This window comes from Coloeus monedula (assembly GCF_965178545.1).
Source record: "Coloeus monedula genome assembly, chromosome: 2".
Lineage (NCBI taxonomy): Eukaryota > Metazoa > Chordata > Aves > Passeriformes > Corvidae > Coloeus > Coloeus monedula.
Genome location: NC_138782.1, coordinates 13356056 through 13369336, shown reverse-complemented (window position 1 = coordinate 13369336; position 13281 = coordinate 13356056). Strand labels below are relative to the sequence as shown.

The 13281-nt window shown below is 53.4% G+C and overlaps 2 protein-coding genes across 2 annotated transcripts; both read left to right on the top strand.

The window, feature by feature from the left end:
- The first annotated feature begins 712 nt into the window (after window positions 1–712).
- NPAS4 (neuronal PAS domain protein 4) lies at window positions 713–4120 on the top strand. The gene is made up of 8 exons (XM_082302447.1): window positions 713–882; window positions 1425–1591; window positions 1690–1826; window positions 2011–2116; window positions 2257–2503; window positions 2769–2878; window positions 3315–3450; window positions 3555–4120. The coding sequence occupies exons 1-8, from the start codon at window positions 782–784 to the stop codon at window positions 3841–3843; spliced, it is 1293 nt and encodes a 430-aa protein (XP_082158573.1). The 5' UTR covers window positions 713–781; the 3' UTR covers window positions 3844–4120.
- A 151-nt stretch (window positions 4121–4271) lies between these two features.
- RRP36 (ribosomal RNA processing 36) lies at window positions 4272–12675 on the top strand. The gene is made up of 7 exons (XM_082303004.1): window positions 4272–4477; window positions 7627–7765; window positions 9913–9979; window positions 10755–10859; window positions 10982–11056; window positions 11158–11275; window positions 11503–12675. Exons 1-7 carry the CDS (start codon window positions 4282–4284, stop codon window positions 11640–11642), a joined length of 840 nt encoding a protein of 279 aa, XP_082159130.1. The 5' UTR covers window positions 4272–4281; the 3' UTR covers window positions 11643–12675.
- The last annotated feature ends 606 nt before the right edge of the window (window positions 12676–13281 follow it).

Below are 13281 nucleotides of genomic sequence, written 5' to 3'. Positions count from 1 at the left end.
TTCTCTCAATTCTGTCCATGAATGGCTGTCACTGGGAAGAATCACAATCTCTGGGGCATCGAGTGGACACAATAGGCCCCAGAAAGGCTCAGCACTCCCTGCCAGCTGCCTCTGGAGAGCAAACCTTTGGCAGGGAGAAGTCTTCTCTGGGAAGAAAATAAGGGGCTCATCAGGAAGAGGGGTCACTGATACCTCACTCCTCTTCAAGAGGTTCTCTTGGGTTCAGGGGTGCTGTGGCCCTAACCTGCCTCTGCCAGGACCCTGCTGCAGGCTTGGGCATGGGACACTGCTCACCACCTTGGTCCAGGTGTCTCCAGTGCATTTTCTTGGCTTGTCAGCTCCTTCTCCCAGCACCCAGCCCAGTCATCAGTGACGCTGGAGAGCAGCTCCCAGGCAGGCAGACTAGACACAGGATGTTCTGCTGGGCTGGCAGGAGCTGGGCAGATGTGTGCCCCACAGGGGATCCCCCTGCTGTCTTTGTCACTGCCCCCTCCTGAGCGGCAGGTTTGCTTTAAAGACCCTGGCTTCCTTTTATTACTTCCCCTCTCAAATTGCAGCTGGCTGCAAGGGCTATTTTTAGCAGCCTGCCTTCTAAAAATAGCCCCGAGCTGTTTGGAGTTGCGTCACAAGAGGTAACTCTCTCCGTGAGTGGCTTGGCCTCTGCACTCCAGGAGGGTACAAAAGGAGGCCAGGAGCAGCAGGGTCAGCAGGTTCAGCCACAGCCAGAGGCGAAGGAGGCAGCGTTTCCCTGCCAGCTTCAGGCCATCCCAGTCCCGGCAGCATGACCATCTTCTGCAGCCACTGCCACCGGCCCCTGCAGGCGGAGATGAGCTGCCTGCCCAGGAGGGCCAAGCAGGCACCCAGCGCCTCGAGGCCGTTCAGGTGAGCTCCCTCCTGCCCTCCCTCAGGGCTGGGATGGCCTCCCAGAACCCCGGGACAGCTGGTGTAGGGTCTAATGGCCCTTGCAAGATGCTGACACCAGCCTGGGACAGCGGGACTGCCAGCTGGTGCATGGGGAGGAGGTGCAGGAATTTGGAGGGGCAGAGGTATTTTAGGTGGTTTAAGAGGAAAGGCATATTGCACTCTGCTGGGGTGCACATTCCAGGTCTGGATGCAGTTTCCATCCTTGGGTTTGGTGGGGAGGTTGTGTCACATGGGCTCCCTACCAAAGCACATGTCAGTGTCCAACCTGGTGCCCAGCAGGAGAGGCAACAGCCATAGCAGCGGCGTGTGCCCCTGGGCAGGCCTGAGCACCTCTGCCTGTGCCCACAAGGTTTGCTCTCCTAGAGGCAGCAGCTGGCACGGGTGCTGAGCATCTCCACTCCATATCCCTGAGCTTGCAATTCTTCCCACAGTGACAGGCAGGGAATGCTGTCCCTTTCCCTCCCTGGACACGTGTCCCAGATGGCTGGCTGGCTTTGCAGGTCAACCAAGAGTGCCTCCAAGGCTCGCCGAGACCAGATCAATGCAGAGCTGCAGGCGCTGCGCTCCCTGCTGCCCATCTCTGCAGAGGAGAAGGAGCGGCTCTCCTACCTCCACACCATGGCCCTGGTGTGCCTCCGGCTGCGGGGGGCTCAGCTGTTCCCTCCAGGTACCCTCAGCACTGCTGTACTCCACGCTGGCTTGGCTTTGTGTGGGGCACTGCTCCTGCGCCATCCAAGACAGCACTTCACCCTCCTCCCCACGCAGGCTTGGCTCCTCCTGCGGGTCCGGCCCTCGGCACAGAACTACTCTCCCTGCTCCCGGGATTTCTGCTTGTGCTCTCAGCCGACAACAAGCTGGTCTACATCTCGGAGAACGTGGCTCAGGTGCTGGGCCTCTCCGTGGTAAGGCCTGCTCACTGAGCATTTGCAGTCACTGTCCCCATACCCATCCTGGTGCCTTTATTGCATGCACAGTACGCTGCCCCAGCAGATGCTGGGCTGTGGCTCCAGCAGGCTCTGCCCCCATGGTGCCAGCCAGGGCCCACTGAGAGGTGCACAGTCCCTGAGGGCAGCCCCTCTTTATCAGGTGGAGCTGCTTGCCCAAGGGGACACGGTCTTTGACATCCTGGATGGGCGAGTGGGAGAGGATGTGCACAAGAAGCTCCTCCTTGCCCAGGAGGAGCCTGGCAGGGGTAAGGGAGGCCTCAGCTGGCATCTCATGGATCTTGCCACCCTGCTCTGGCCTTTGGCTGTGATTAGAGAGCCAGCGCCAGCCCTGCTGGGAGCAGAGTGAGGGAGCCCCTGACCCTCTGAATGGTGTGTTTCCCTGCAGAAGTCACTTTTGTCAGCGAGATGCGTACATCCAAGGCCTTCCGGCTGCAGCACGGGGGGAATCGGGTCGTGGCAGTGTGTGGGCGCTTTGTGGCCCTGCGCTGGCCACCGTCCCCCTCCACCACAGCCTTCCTGGCCCTCTGCACACCCGTTGTGCAGTCACCCACAGATGGCGAAGCTGCTTCCCAGGATGACATATTCCAGAGCATGCATCTCCTGGACATGACGTTTATTGATGTCACGGAGAGGTGAGGGCTGCCTGCTTGCACCACAGCTCCAGCTGTACTTCTCAGGCAGCAAGAATCATTTCTCTTCACCAAACCTGTGTATGGGATGCAGGCTAGACCCTGCATGAGCACTGAGACTCTCACAAACACTTCCCAAACCTCTTCCCTCATTTACAACTCATTTCTGTACCTCTGTTGTTTCATTCTTCGTCATGCAGCAGCTGTTCCTTGCTGACACGGTGCAGGCTCTGTACAACACAGTCCCCACTCCCCTTGTCTTTCCCAGTGTCACCTACCACCTCGGCTACCACAGGGAGGAGCTGGTCGGTCAGTCATGGTACAGCCTTCTGCACCCTGAGGATGCTGACTTGGCAGCTGCCCAGCACAGGGCCGTGGGTGAGTGTCAGGCCTGGGAACGTGCGTGCTGTCCCCTGGCTCCTTGGTCTGGTTATGCCTGAAACGTGGCTATCCAGGACAGCAGCGACAAAGTGAATTCAGTCCTCCCTGTTGTGACTCCCTGCTCCAAAAAGGATGAGGCAGGGAAGTGGTTACACACCCCATACACTGTCTACAAGGTCACAGGCAGTTTCTAACCTGGAGGTGGGCATCCTGCTTTGCCACAGTATACAGAGGAGAGGCAAGCCCATTTGAGCCCCATCTCTTTGCGAGGGCAGGACTGCTGCGGACTTGACTCTGCTCTGTGTGGCTTCTGTCCCGCTGGGGCCAGACTAGTGACCGACGGCAGAGCTCATTGGGGCAGCCTGCGGGCTGTACAGGCAGCCTGGGGCCGTGCCCTACTGCCGGCTCACGCTGTCTCTTCCCTCGCCCGCAGCGCTGGGGGCCGGGGCTGGGCCCGCAGCAGGGACCGCCGTGCTACGAGTGCTGCGCAAGGACCGCGCCTGGACCTGGCTGCGCGTGTGGGCGCGGCGGGACGGCGGCTGCATCACCTGCACCTGCCGCTGCCTCAGGTGAGCGGGGTCCCGGGGAGGGGCGGTGGCTGCATCACCTGCACCTGCCGCTGCCTCAGGTGAGCGCGGCCCCCAGGCTGTCCCTGACCCCGTGTCCGCCGCAGGGAGGAGGAGGCGGCCCACCTGCGCGCCCGGCAGCCCCGCGCCGCCGCCCCGCCCGCGGGCCGGGACCTCGGGCGCCTGGCCGAGCAGCTCCGCGCCCTGGCCGACAGCCTCTCGCCGCCCGCGCCGCGCCGCTGGCCCCGTCCCGAGGAAGCCGAGGACGATGCCTCTGTGTGCATTGGGAACTCTCTGCTGGACCCTCCCCAGTTCCTCCGCTTTCCTTTTGAACAGAAAATAGGATGCAACATTCCAAGTGTGCTCTCACAGGTGTCAAGTCTACAGAGATGCTGACATCGCTTGGTCTGCTGGCTGTACCTTTCCTAATGCAGGCCACTATGAGTATCCCCATCTCCTTTCAGCCTCTTGGTCACTTCTAACAGCTGCAGCTGATCCGGTTGGAGGCAGTGGCAAACCCTCCTTTTATACACTTATTACTCGTATTAGAAACTTTGTCTAGGCTGATAAATCCAGCATCAGGACGGCTCAGTCTAGCAGTGCAGAGGGATCCAGATATTGCACATAAACACTTATTGACTGCTTAGATGGGTATCGCCAGGGTCTTTGCGTACGTCACCCATACCTCAGAAAGGAACGCTTTTTGCCTAAAAAAAAAAGAAAAAAAAAAAAGGACGACAATAAAGGCCGCTCCCCCACGTGACCGCCTCTGCCTGCGCGTGCCGCTTCCGGTTCCGCCGGTGCCGCGCGGGCCGTTCCGGGGCCGCGGGGGCGATGGGGCCGCGCCGGGAGCCGCCGGGACGGGGCCGGGGCCGGGGCCGGGGCCGGGGCCGAGCCGCCGCTTCCACAGACAGCGAGGAGGAGGCGGCCGCGGAGCAGCCCCTCGGGAGGCTGGAGGCGGTGGAGGAGGGCTCTGGCGACAGCGACAGCAGCGACGACGGCGGGAGCGTGGCTGGGGCTGGCGGGAAAGGTGAGGGGGGCCCGGCGGGAGCGACTCCGGGACAGGCGGCGGCCTCAGCCCGGGGCACGGTCGGGGCGTCCCGGATGCCCGGTTAGGGGGAAACGAGCTGCCCTCTGGTATTCCAGCTCCTGCATCCCTCCCTCGCCTGCTCGGCTGAGCAGCTCGGGATCACCAGCAGGGTTTGCGCTGGAGCTGGGTGAGAGGGCCCTGCAACAAACACGTGTAGGGGCCTCTTTTCTCCCCTCTCCTTCCCAGTGCGTGAAAACACAGACCCATAAAATGGTTTGGGTTGGAAGGGACCTTAAAGATCACGCAGTTTCACCCGCCCTGCCGTGGGCGGGGATACACCTCGCACCAGGCCGGGTTGCTGTGGAAGATGTCACACATCTCGGGGACAATTCTCTGTGGCAGTTCAGATGTGCAGGAGCTCGAGAGGCCCTCCCAGGACAAGAGAGTGGAAGAAGCAGGCGATGCGTGGCTGTGGGCACAACGTGGGCTGAGGTTCAGGCGGGGGGTTGGTGGTTCTCATCCACAGCAGTGAACGCAGTTTGGTTTCCTCATCTCAGAACGATCCAGGTGAGATTGAAAACCTTACGAAAAATACGGCAAAAGGCCTTGAAGGAAATTGTGAGGGAGCGGACACTGGTGTCAAACACAGGGCACAACACAGCGTGTCACAGGTGTGAGGAGTCACTGGCTGCCTTGTGAAAGGGTCTCCAGGCTGTGGGGCCGTGGGGGAGGCACATCTCTAGACGTGAGCTTTCGGCAGTGGGATTCTCTGGTGGGCAAGGTGCCCCACCATCTGGTGTAGGCATTTTGTTTTCCTCTGGTGAGGAAATGGTGAGCAAAGCTCAGAGAGAGGATCACCGACAGGCACTCTTTCCTTCCCACAGCTGGATGGGAACAGGAACAGCAGTTTTGCTTTTGCCATCTGTCAGGGCCCTCTGTGATCTTGTTTCTGGAGCAGCAGGAGTTCTATTAGAGTCCAGCACTGATTTTGTCTCAGCAGGGAACGACTGGGCAGATATCAGGTATTTCTTTAGGCCATCTGTTCTTGCATCCTGGACACTCTGATGTGCTCTGCACGTTGTACAGCTCCCTACAGGTTGAGCTGAAGAAGGCATAAGGTGTCCATGTGTCACTGGAGTCTGTGGGAGGAGAGCAAACACGAGGAGGCTGTGCTTGTGAGTAGGAAATGCCCCTGTTATCAGCAGGTAAAAGTGGCTTATCAAGAGGTGCAAAAAGGAGGAAACAATTCACAAAATAATGGATGAAGGGGAAAAATGGCAGGAGGGAAAATTAAATGGACTACAGAGACAGGACAGAAAAGGTAAGTTATATTCTAAGGGGAAAAAAGGAAAGAAAAAAATAGGGAAGTTAAGTCCTCGAGAAAGAATGCAAGGAACAAGGAAAATAAGCTAATCCTGCCTTTTTAACCAGAACCTTTTCACGCACACAGTTGACAAATCTGCTGCCCAGCAGTGAATGCCTGCTGGGACTATTCACTTCTGCCCCAAAACAGGCTTCTTTTTTTATAGTGATGTCCAGTGATGTTTTTATCACTGTGAGTGGTTAATTCAATCTCCTACAAATAGACAGTAGGATGTATTTTGTGGACTGATACTACTGTGTGGAAATAATTTTCTCCATTAGGTTTCAGGTAGTCAGGTTTGGTCTCCTGTACCAGTATTGAGATACTTTATCAGTGGAAACTCTGCACTCTGCATGCCTTTGCTTTGCCTGATTTATTCCAAACCTCCTTTTAATCCTTTGCTAAATGGTGCATCTTTTTATGTGATGTCTCTATCTCATTTTCATTGACATCCTGTAAGCCTTTGCTATTTAAACAGTATTGTTTTGGACTTGCAGCCAAATGGAATATTGGAGTGCAAGTGACGGTGCCTTGTCTTCATCAAGTGCCAAGAGTATCTTCCACACGTTATTCCCTTCCTTTAATGCTTTCTTTGTGCTTTTGACTGTCCTTGTTCAGAATTCGGATGGGAGGGGTGTTTAGGGGAAGCAGTGCAATGAAATCATGCTGTATTCACATTTCCTTTGTCCCCTGTGCAGCAGACTGGATAGTCACTGTTCCCAGATCCCACCTCAGAGCACTAATGACCATCGTCAGAGCAGAGTTCCTGAGCATTCAGAACAAGCAAAAAGAAAACGTTTATTGAGGCAGCTCTTGGCTGTGCCCATTATGTTTTCTGGATGATGGGAGTAGTTTCTGAATAAGAAAGTCTTGGTTATTGCCAGGATGAGAGTGCCTGGGATGAGTCCGTGCTCTGAGCCAATGTGACTGACCTCATGTTGCTTCCTGAATTTGGCAAAGCACACACAAACCTTACTCATGGGGCAGTGTATCATGTTTGTGTGGTAAGGGTTGGGGAGTGAGTGGGCTACAAGAGCAGCTTGAGGGGCACCTGGCATACAGCCAAGGTATCACAGACAGGCTGTGATTGTCCCTGCTGGGCCACAGTTGGGGTGTCTTGTATTGCAAAGGCTCAGAAAAACCATGTGCCTGTCACTGCTCAGAGGTGCTGGGCACGCAACCACCACCTAAGTCAGTTTGTCAAAGCTTTCCTTTCCAGAAGGGACTCAGTGCAAACCCCTTCTTGCCCTTAAAAGAGAGCGGAATGAGCATATCCAAGTGCTGACTTGAAGAAATGCTTTCAGTTGTTGGTTCTGAACACCTAGAGGTATAAATCTAGGATGAAGAATAGTATGATGATAATAATTTTGCATTCTGGTTATAAGAAATGTTAAAGGTTACTGACACTAAGGGATATTAAGGAAAGGTTAAAGTGGGAGAGTCAGGACTGAGAGGTGACCCCTCAGAGTTTGCAGTGCCCACTGTAGAGCTTGTACTGCTCTTTGTACTGGTCTTGTGTGTGCTGTTGAGTGGAGAGAGAAGCAAAGACACTGGGAAGAGGGGAAGGCTGCTCTATTCCAGTGGTAAAGACTGAAGTGATTGATGGGAGAGGAATCGAAGGCTGAGGGATGCACTGGTTCCTTTCTGCCACGCAGTTGTACAGGGATGGCACTGCTATGCTCGTGTCACTGTCTCAAGCTCTGAGACATCCCTCTTGGTGGAGTTTGGGGGTGAGAAGTGCCTTGAGAAGCTGCTGAGTTCAGGTGTGCCCTGTGCTCTCTTCCAGATCAATCTGATATGTCTTTTGAAGAACTCCTGCGGGTGCAGAGTGAGGCAAGAATGAGAGTGAGCAAGAAGGTGCCTGGTGGGAAGAAAACTGTGAAGCCTACCAAAGCTACAGTGAAGCAGCAACAAGGCAAAAAGGGGTAAAGAGGCTCTTTTGTGATCAGAAAAATGTGAATGTGTGCTCTCTGCACTCCAGAAATTACATTGGGAGCCTCTCACAGCAATGGTGTTGCCTTGGAGCTGGCATAGATCTCCTTTAGTACACTAGACAATAATGCCTGTCACTATAGTGTTTCATTTGGGAATGGTCTGGTGCTGTTTTCAGAGCTCTTAATATCCTGTCCTCCTCAAATCCCCAGCAGCCACCTGTCACTTGATAGTTAAATTGGCACTCAATACCTTTATATCCTCTATATTAAGGCACTTGTAACCCTTGGCTTGATGTGCCTCTCAGGCTCTGTGATAGTGTCTACTGTGACCTGAAATAGTTGCCCTGCTGGTTCCTAAACCCCTTCCAGCTTATCAGTATCTTCTGCCTGGCTCTCACTGGCTGGAGTTACAGTCACAGACAATTGTTCTGGAATTCCATTCATTCTTCTGCTGCTGTCTCATCTGTGGCTTGTCTGTGGTCAGTTTCCTTTTTTTCCCTCTCCACAGTACTCACCATCACAGACTTTTTCCTGTATTCAACACACCAAAAGCTATCACACCTTTTTACAGTTCTCCACAGGCCCCCACTGGTAAGAGCAGTACCCTTACCCTTTATTTGTAGTATTTAGCTAGTTTTCAGTCCTCAGAGTGGCATCCAAGTGATTTGAATGGGTTTCCTCTGTTACACTGGCACTCCCTAACTCATTTCTGAATCTCTGCTCAATACACAAGCAGAGAACACAAAAACCATTTCTCCTGCCATAAAGAGTTGATTAGGATGATGTTTCTGCTTTACTTTTTACCCAGGACTCTGGGGGATTTTGTGTAATGCAACATCTTCTCACAGTGTCTCTATTTCTGCCACAGAGTTTGCATAATTCTGCTTTTGTTTAATTCCTCTGATCCTTTAAGTGATGTATTGCTGTAAATCCCACATGCTTTTTCTCTCATGTTTTTGTTACGGAAGTGAGCTTCTTAAAGAAAGGGCTTCAGGAAAATCCCCTGGCACTGAGCTGGCTTCAGCAGTGCTGTATAAAGCTGACTCCAGAGCACTGTGCAGGCTTGTAGCCACATCAGCAGATGTGAGGATACACTGAATGCTGCCCTAAGAGGGATTTGGAAAACCTGTGCCCGTGGGGTTGTGTTCCTGGCCCAGTGTCACCGGTGGCTGGCTGTGGTGCTCTCAGCAGGTGGTTCACAGGTTTCTCATGTTTCTGATAACTTGCCTGAGGTACTGACCAGTCACAGGATGCAGCACCCAAGTAATACTGGGGAGAGTAATACCCTGTTGTCCCACCTTATCCTGGCCCCCTTGAGTGCCTGAAACATCAAGCTGTGAAGGCCTGTGTTGCAAGGAGAACTTGTTCCTTTAATTGGTTGTCACTGTCATCCTCATGGTCCTGATTCATTGTGGAGCCCCTCTCAGGATATGTGCCATCTGCTGTGCAGCCTGTTCTCCTGGGGGCTGGTTCTTTCCTTACTGGTGTTAAACTGGGCTTTCTTGCTGAGCCTGGCCATAGTGGAATTGGCCTCTCTTTGTGACTACCAGGCCAGTGCAGAAATTCCCAGCTGTGACACCCATGAGTGCTGAGGGAGCTGGCAGATGTTATTGCTCAGCTGCTCTCCCTATCTTTGAAATCCGCCTGAATACAAGTAAAAATTTCTTTAGTGTGAGGGTGACTGAGCACTGGAACAGGCTCACCAGTGAGGTTGTGGAGTCTCCTTCTCTGGAGATACTCAAAACCCACCTGGGTGCAATCCTGTGCAACCTGCTCTAGGTAACCCTGCTTTAGGAAAGGTTCCTTCCACCCCCAGCCATTCTGTGACTCCATGAGAGGAATAATCAATACAGCACATTTATTGATGCAGGTGGTAGGTTTTCACTTGAGACAGTGGAGTTGTTTCAGGTTCTGTGTGGGCTGTTTTAACCACACATTGATACATCTGGTTGTTGTAGCCTTCTGTGGCTCTTGACTGAGTCACCTCTTTGCTTTCTCTAGGTATCGTGGTGAGGATTGAGTTGGGAGAGTCTGTTGTGCAGTAATCTTCTTCTGAGGGTCCAAATAACCTCCCAGCATATTAGCCTGGGCCTCATTCTGATGTCTGCTCCTCTTAAATACACTTTTCTCATTTTCAGGCCACTGGAGATGTCTGCCAAGAAGCCTGTACCTTTCCTGCGACAAGTCGTCCCTGTTAGGAAGAAGGTGAGTGCTGCCCCTCCCCAGTTCATGACTTCCCTGAGTGCTGCTGACAGGGCACACACTTGGGAATGGGGCTACTGCAGATGGCCCAGGCTACTTCTGGAGAACAGGGCTGGACCACTGCAGAGTGCAGACAGTGACAGCGTTTCCCTGGGAAGAACAGTGGGTGGGTGCAGGAGCAGGTGCAGGTTAACTTGAGAGTTTGTGACCCGGGCGTTCCTAGAAGGTGCAATGACTGCCACCAATGACAGTTTCACTGCAAACCATGGTCACTGTTCAGTACTAATCCTGGGACTCCAGATGTCCATCTACTTTCCATCTGAATGTAACTTTTCACTTACCGTTGCTGGATCATGTGAATATGGAAATTTCCACAGTTAGAGGCTTCTTTTTGTCTCTCCCTTTTTGCATGACCTGACCCAGTTAATCTGTGAAAATCTAGATAGGTTTGAGCTCCCAAATCCATCACCTTGACAACACATATTCAGCCAGCTCTTGGTCTGGGAGTTGCAGGAGTTTGGAGGCAGCACTCCTGCTGCTGTTCCTGGATATTCCTGGGTGGCAGACTTGCATGTGGAGATGTCTGTTGCATGGTAAACTGGATGCAGGCATGACTTTGGGGATGCCACCTTGACCATCGTACTTGATCTTTGCCAACTGGGGATGTTTCACTGGTGGGAACATAACATTGCTGGGGAAAACAGTGGCTGATCCATGAAAGGAGAGCAAGCAGGCTGACACTGACTACAGCTCTTGCTTTTGCCTTCCCTGCTGTCAGGTCCAGAGAGACCCCCGATTTGATGACCTGTCTGGAGAATATAAGCCTGAAATATTTATGAAGACTTACAGCTTCTTGGACAGCATCAAGAAGCAGGAGAAGGAGGTGATGCTCTGTGCCCATCCTTGCCTGGAAGAACCTTGTTTGGCAGGGGCTACTTCTTCAAAGGTTTTTCACAGTGGAGGTGATAAGCAGGCAGTCATGCAGCTTTCTGCTCTCTTCTTCAGATGGTTCAGAAGCAGCTGAAGAAATGCCGGAACATGGAACAGAAGGAGAAACTTCAGCGGCTCCTGAACCGTATGGTGAGTTCAGTGCAGCATCTCCTCTCTGTGAGGCACTGGGAGAGAGGATGTGTGACCTGAGGTCTGCCTTGATGCTGACACAGGCCACCCTTTTTGTACAGACACAGCAGGAACAGGCACAGAAAAAACAGCAGAAGTTGAGAGAGAGGGAGCTGACTTTGAAAAGACAACAGAGGGAATTGGCCAAGCAGGGAAAGAAACCCTTCTTCCTAAAGAAATGTAAGTACTTGGTGTGAGCATGCTGCAGGAAGATCCAGAGGGAGTACTGCTGGCAGGAATTCAAGCACTGGAAGCAAAGTGTCCATACTATTCCACAGAGCTGTGGGGGGGATTGTTCTAGTGCTGGTACTCAAGGGACAAGCTAAGCCTGGACCAGGGAGGGAGAGGTGAGGAGGGGCTGCTCTGTAGAGATGTTTTGGGCTTCAGTATAAAACTTGACTTTACAGCTGAGAAGCGGAAATTGGAACTAGCTGAGAAGTATGCAGAGCTGAAGAGGAGTGGAAAGCTGGAGAGCTTCCTGAACAAGAAGAGGAAGAGGAATGCCATCAAAGACAAGCGCCATCTGCCCTCACAGAAGAACCTGTGACTGTTGGACAGTCCTGCTGTTGTCTGGCATTTGGGACTCATTCTGCCTTGGCCAGGCCTGGGAGATGGTTATCCCAATTCCCAGGATCTGCCTTCCACTGCACAGTGGTGCTGTAAGGCAGCAGAGCAGAGGCTGAGCCGAAGGAAATAGTGGGGTTTTTGTAGCTGAAGTACCTTCTTTGCTTGTGGTTTAGGTCATGCCTGGGTGGTGTGTTTTGCAGATGCTGATGGTGATGACAGCTGTCTTTGCCCTTGCACCTGCTCATTTCTAACTCTAGCAAGGAAAGCCTGAGTCGTGCCCTGCACTGCTGGCTCTACTCGAGATCTTTTCAGACTTCCACTGAGGCAGAAAAGGATGTGGGACAATGCCTGCTCAGAGCAGCAACCCTGACTTCAGATCAGGTTGCCCAGAGCTGCTTCGGTGAGGTCTGGTAATGTCCAAGGACAGATGCCCTCACCTCTCTTCGCCTCTGCCCTACTGCTTCAGGTTCTCAAGACGGAACTTTTTGTCCCCTCATCCAGGAAACCTTCCTGGTGTTAGTGCACAATCACTGTCTTGTTCTCAGTAAAGTGCCTGACTCTGTCTTCTCAGCAGCTTTGTCACAGCTCTGGGGGGTGGGTGGGAAAGGGGTGCTGTAAGGTCTCCCCAAAACCTCCTCTTCCTAAGGGTGAATAAATCCTGTTCCCTCAGCCTTTCCTAGCAGTGCTCCCACCGCTGACAGCTTTGCCATACCCAATTGGAGTCAGCCCAGACAACCAACAGCTGTCTTTTTGTGGCCCAGCATGGGTCAGTGTCTGGATGTAGTCTCACAAGAGATGAGTAAGGGTGAGAGGACCACTCTGCTCCACATGGGCTGCTCCTGGTGATATAGATCTAGGTGTGGCTGGCCTTCCTCATACATGGGGCATGCTGTGACTGCTCAGGTATTGCTGTTTGGGATCTCTCCTTCAGAGCAGCTTGGTTTCTCAGGGTCATCTCCACAGCATTATTAATACTTCTAGGAAACTGATCCTGTATGAAATAAAGTACCTGTTATCCTCTATTCCCACTGTCAGTGCTGTTACAGTCAAAAGTGTTTGAACTCAGAGGAGTCAATGCCTCTCTCCAATATGTTTGAACACCAGCCCTCTTACTTCTCCTTACTTGCCATGGCTGTGCTGACAAGGGGATGGCCCAGGTGACCCCAGTGTGACAGGTCAGGGTGTGCTGGGAGAGTGCCTGGGCACGGCTGTGCTGTGTGGGTGGCCACAGGTGTTTGGGGCCTGGGGCCAGGCCTTGCTGGGAGCAAAACGTGGAACAAGGAGCAGGTCAGCCGGCCTGAGGGTGTTGCTGAAGCACCTGTCTCCACTGAAGTTCCTGTGGATGACGCAAGTCCTGCTCTGGTGACAAGTCGCAGTGGAACGGGGGGAAGGCAGTAGATATGGGATGTGCCAGCTTGTCCAGACCTGCTGCCAGGGCCTTGCTGAGGGATCCCATGGCACTCCTCAGCATCCCTGAGTCCATGTATCCCCAGCCCCTGCTGCTTGTAGGTCTGGTGCAGCAGGTGGCAAGGCTGGTGCACCCCCAAAGTGGTCGTGCTTTCCCCTCCTGCCCCTCTGGAGCTAAAGGTCTTCCTGCTGAGGCCAGTGCCTGTGTGCAG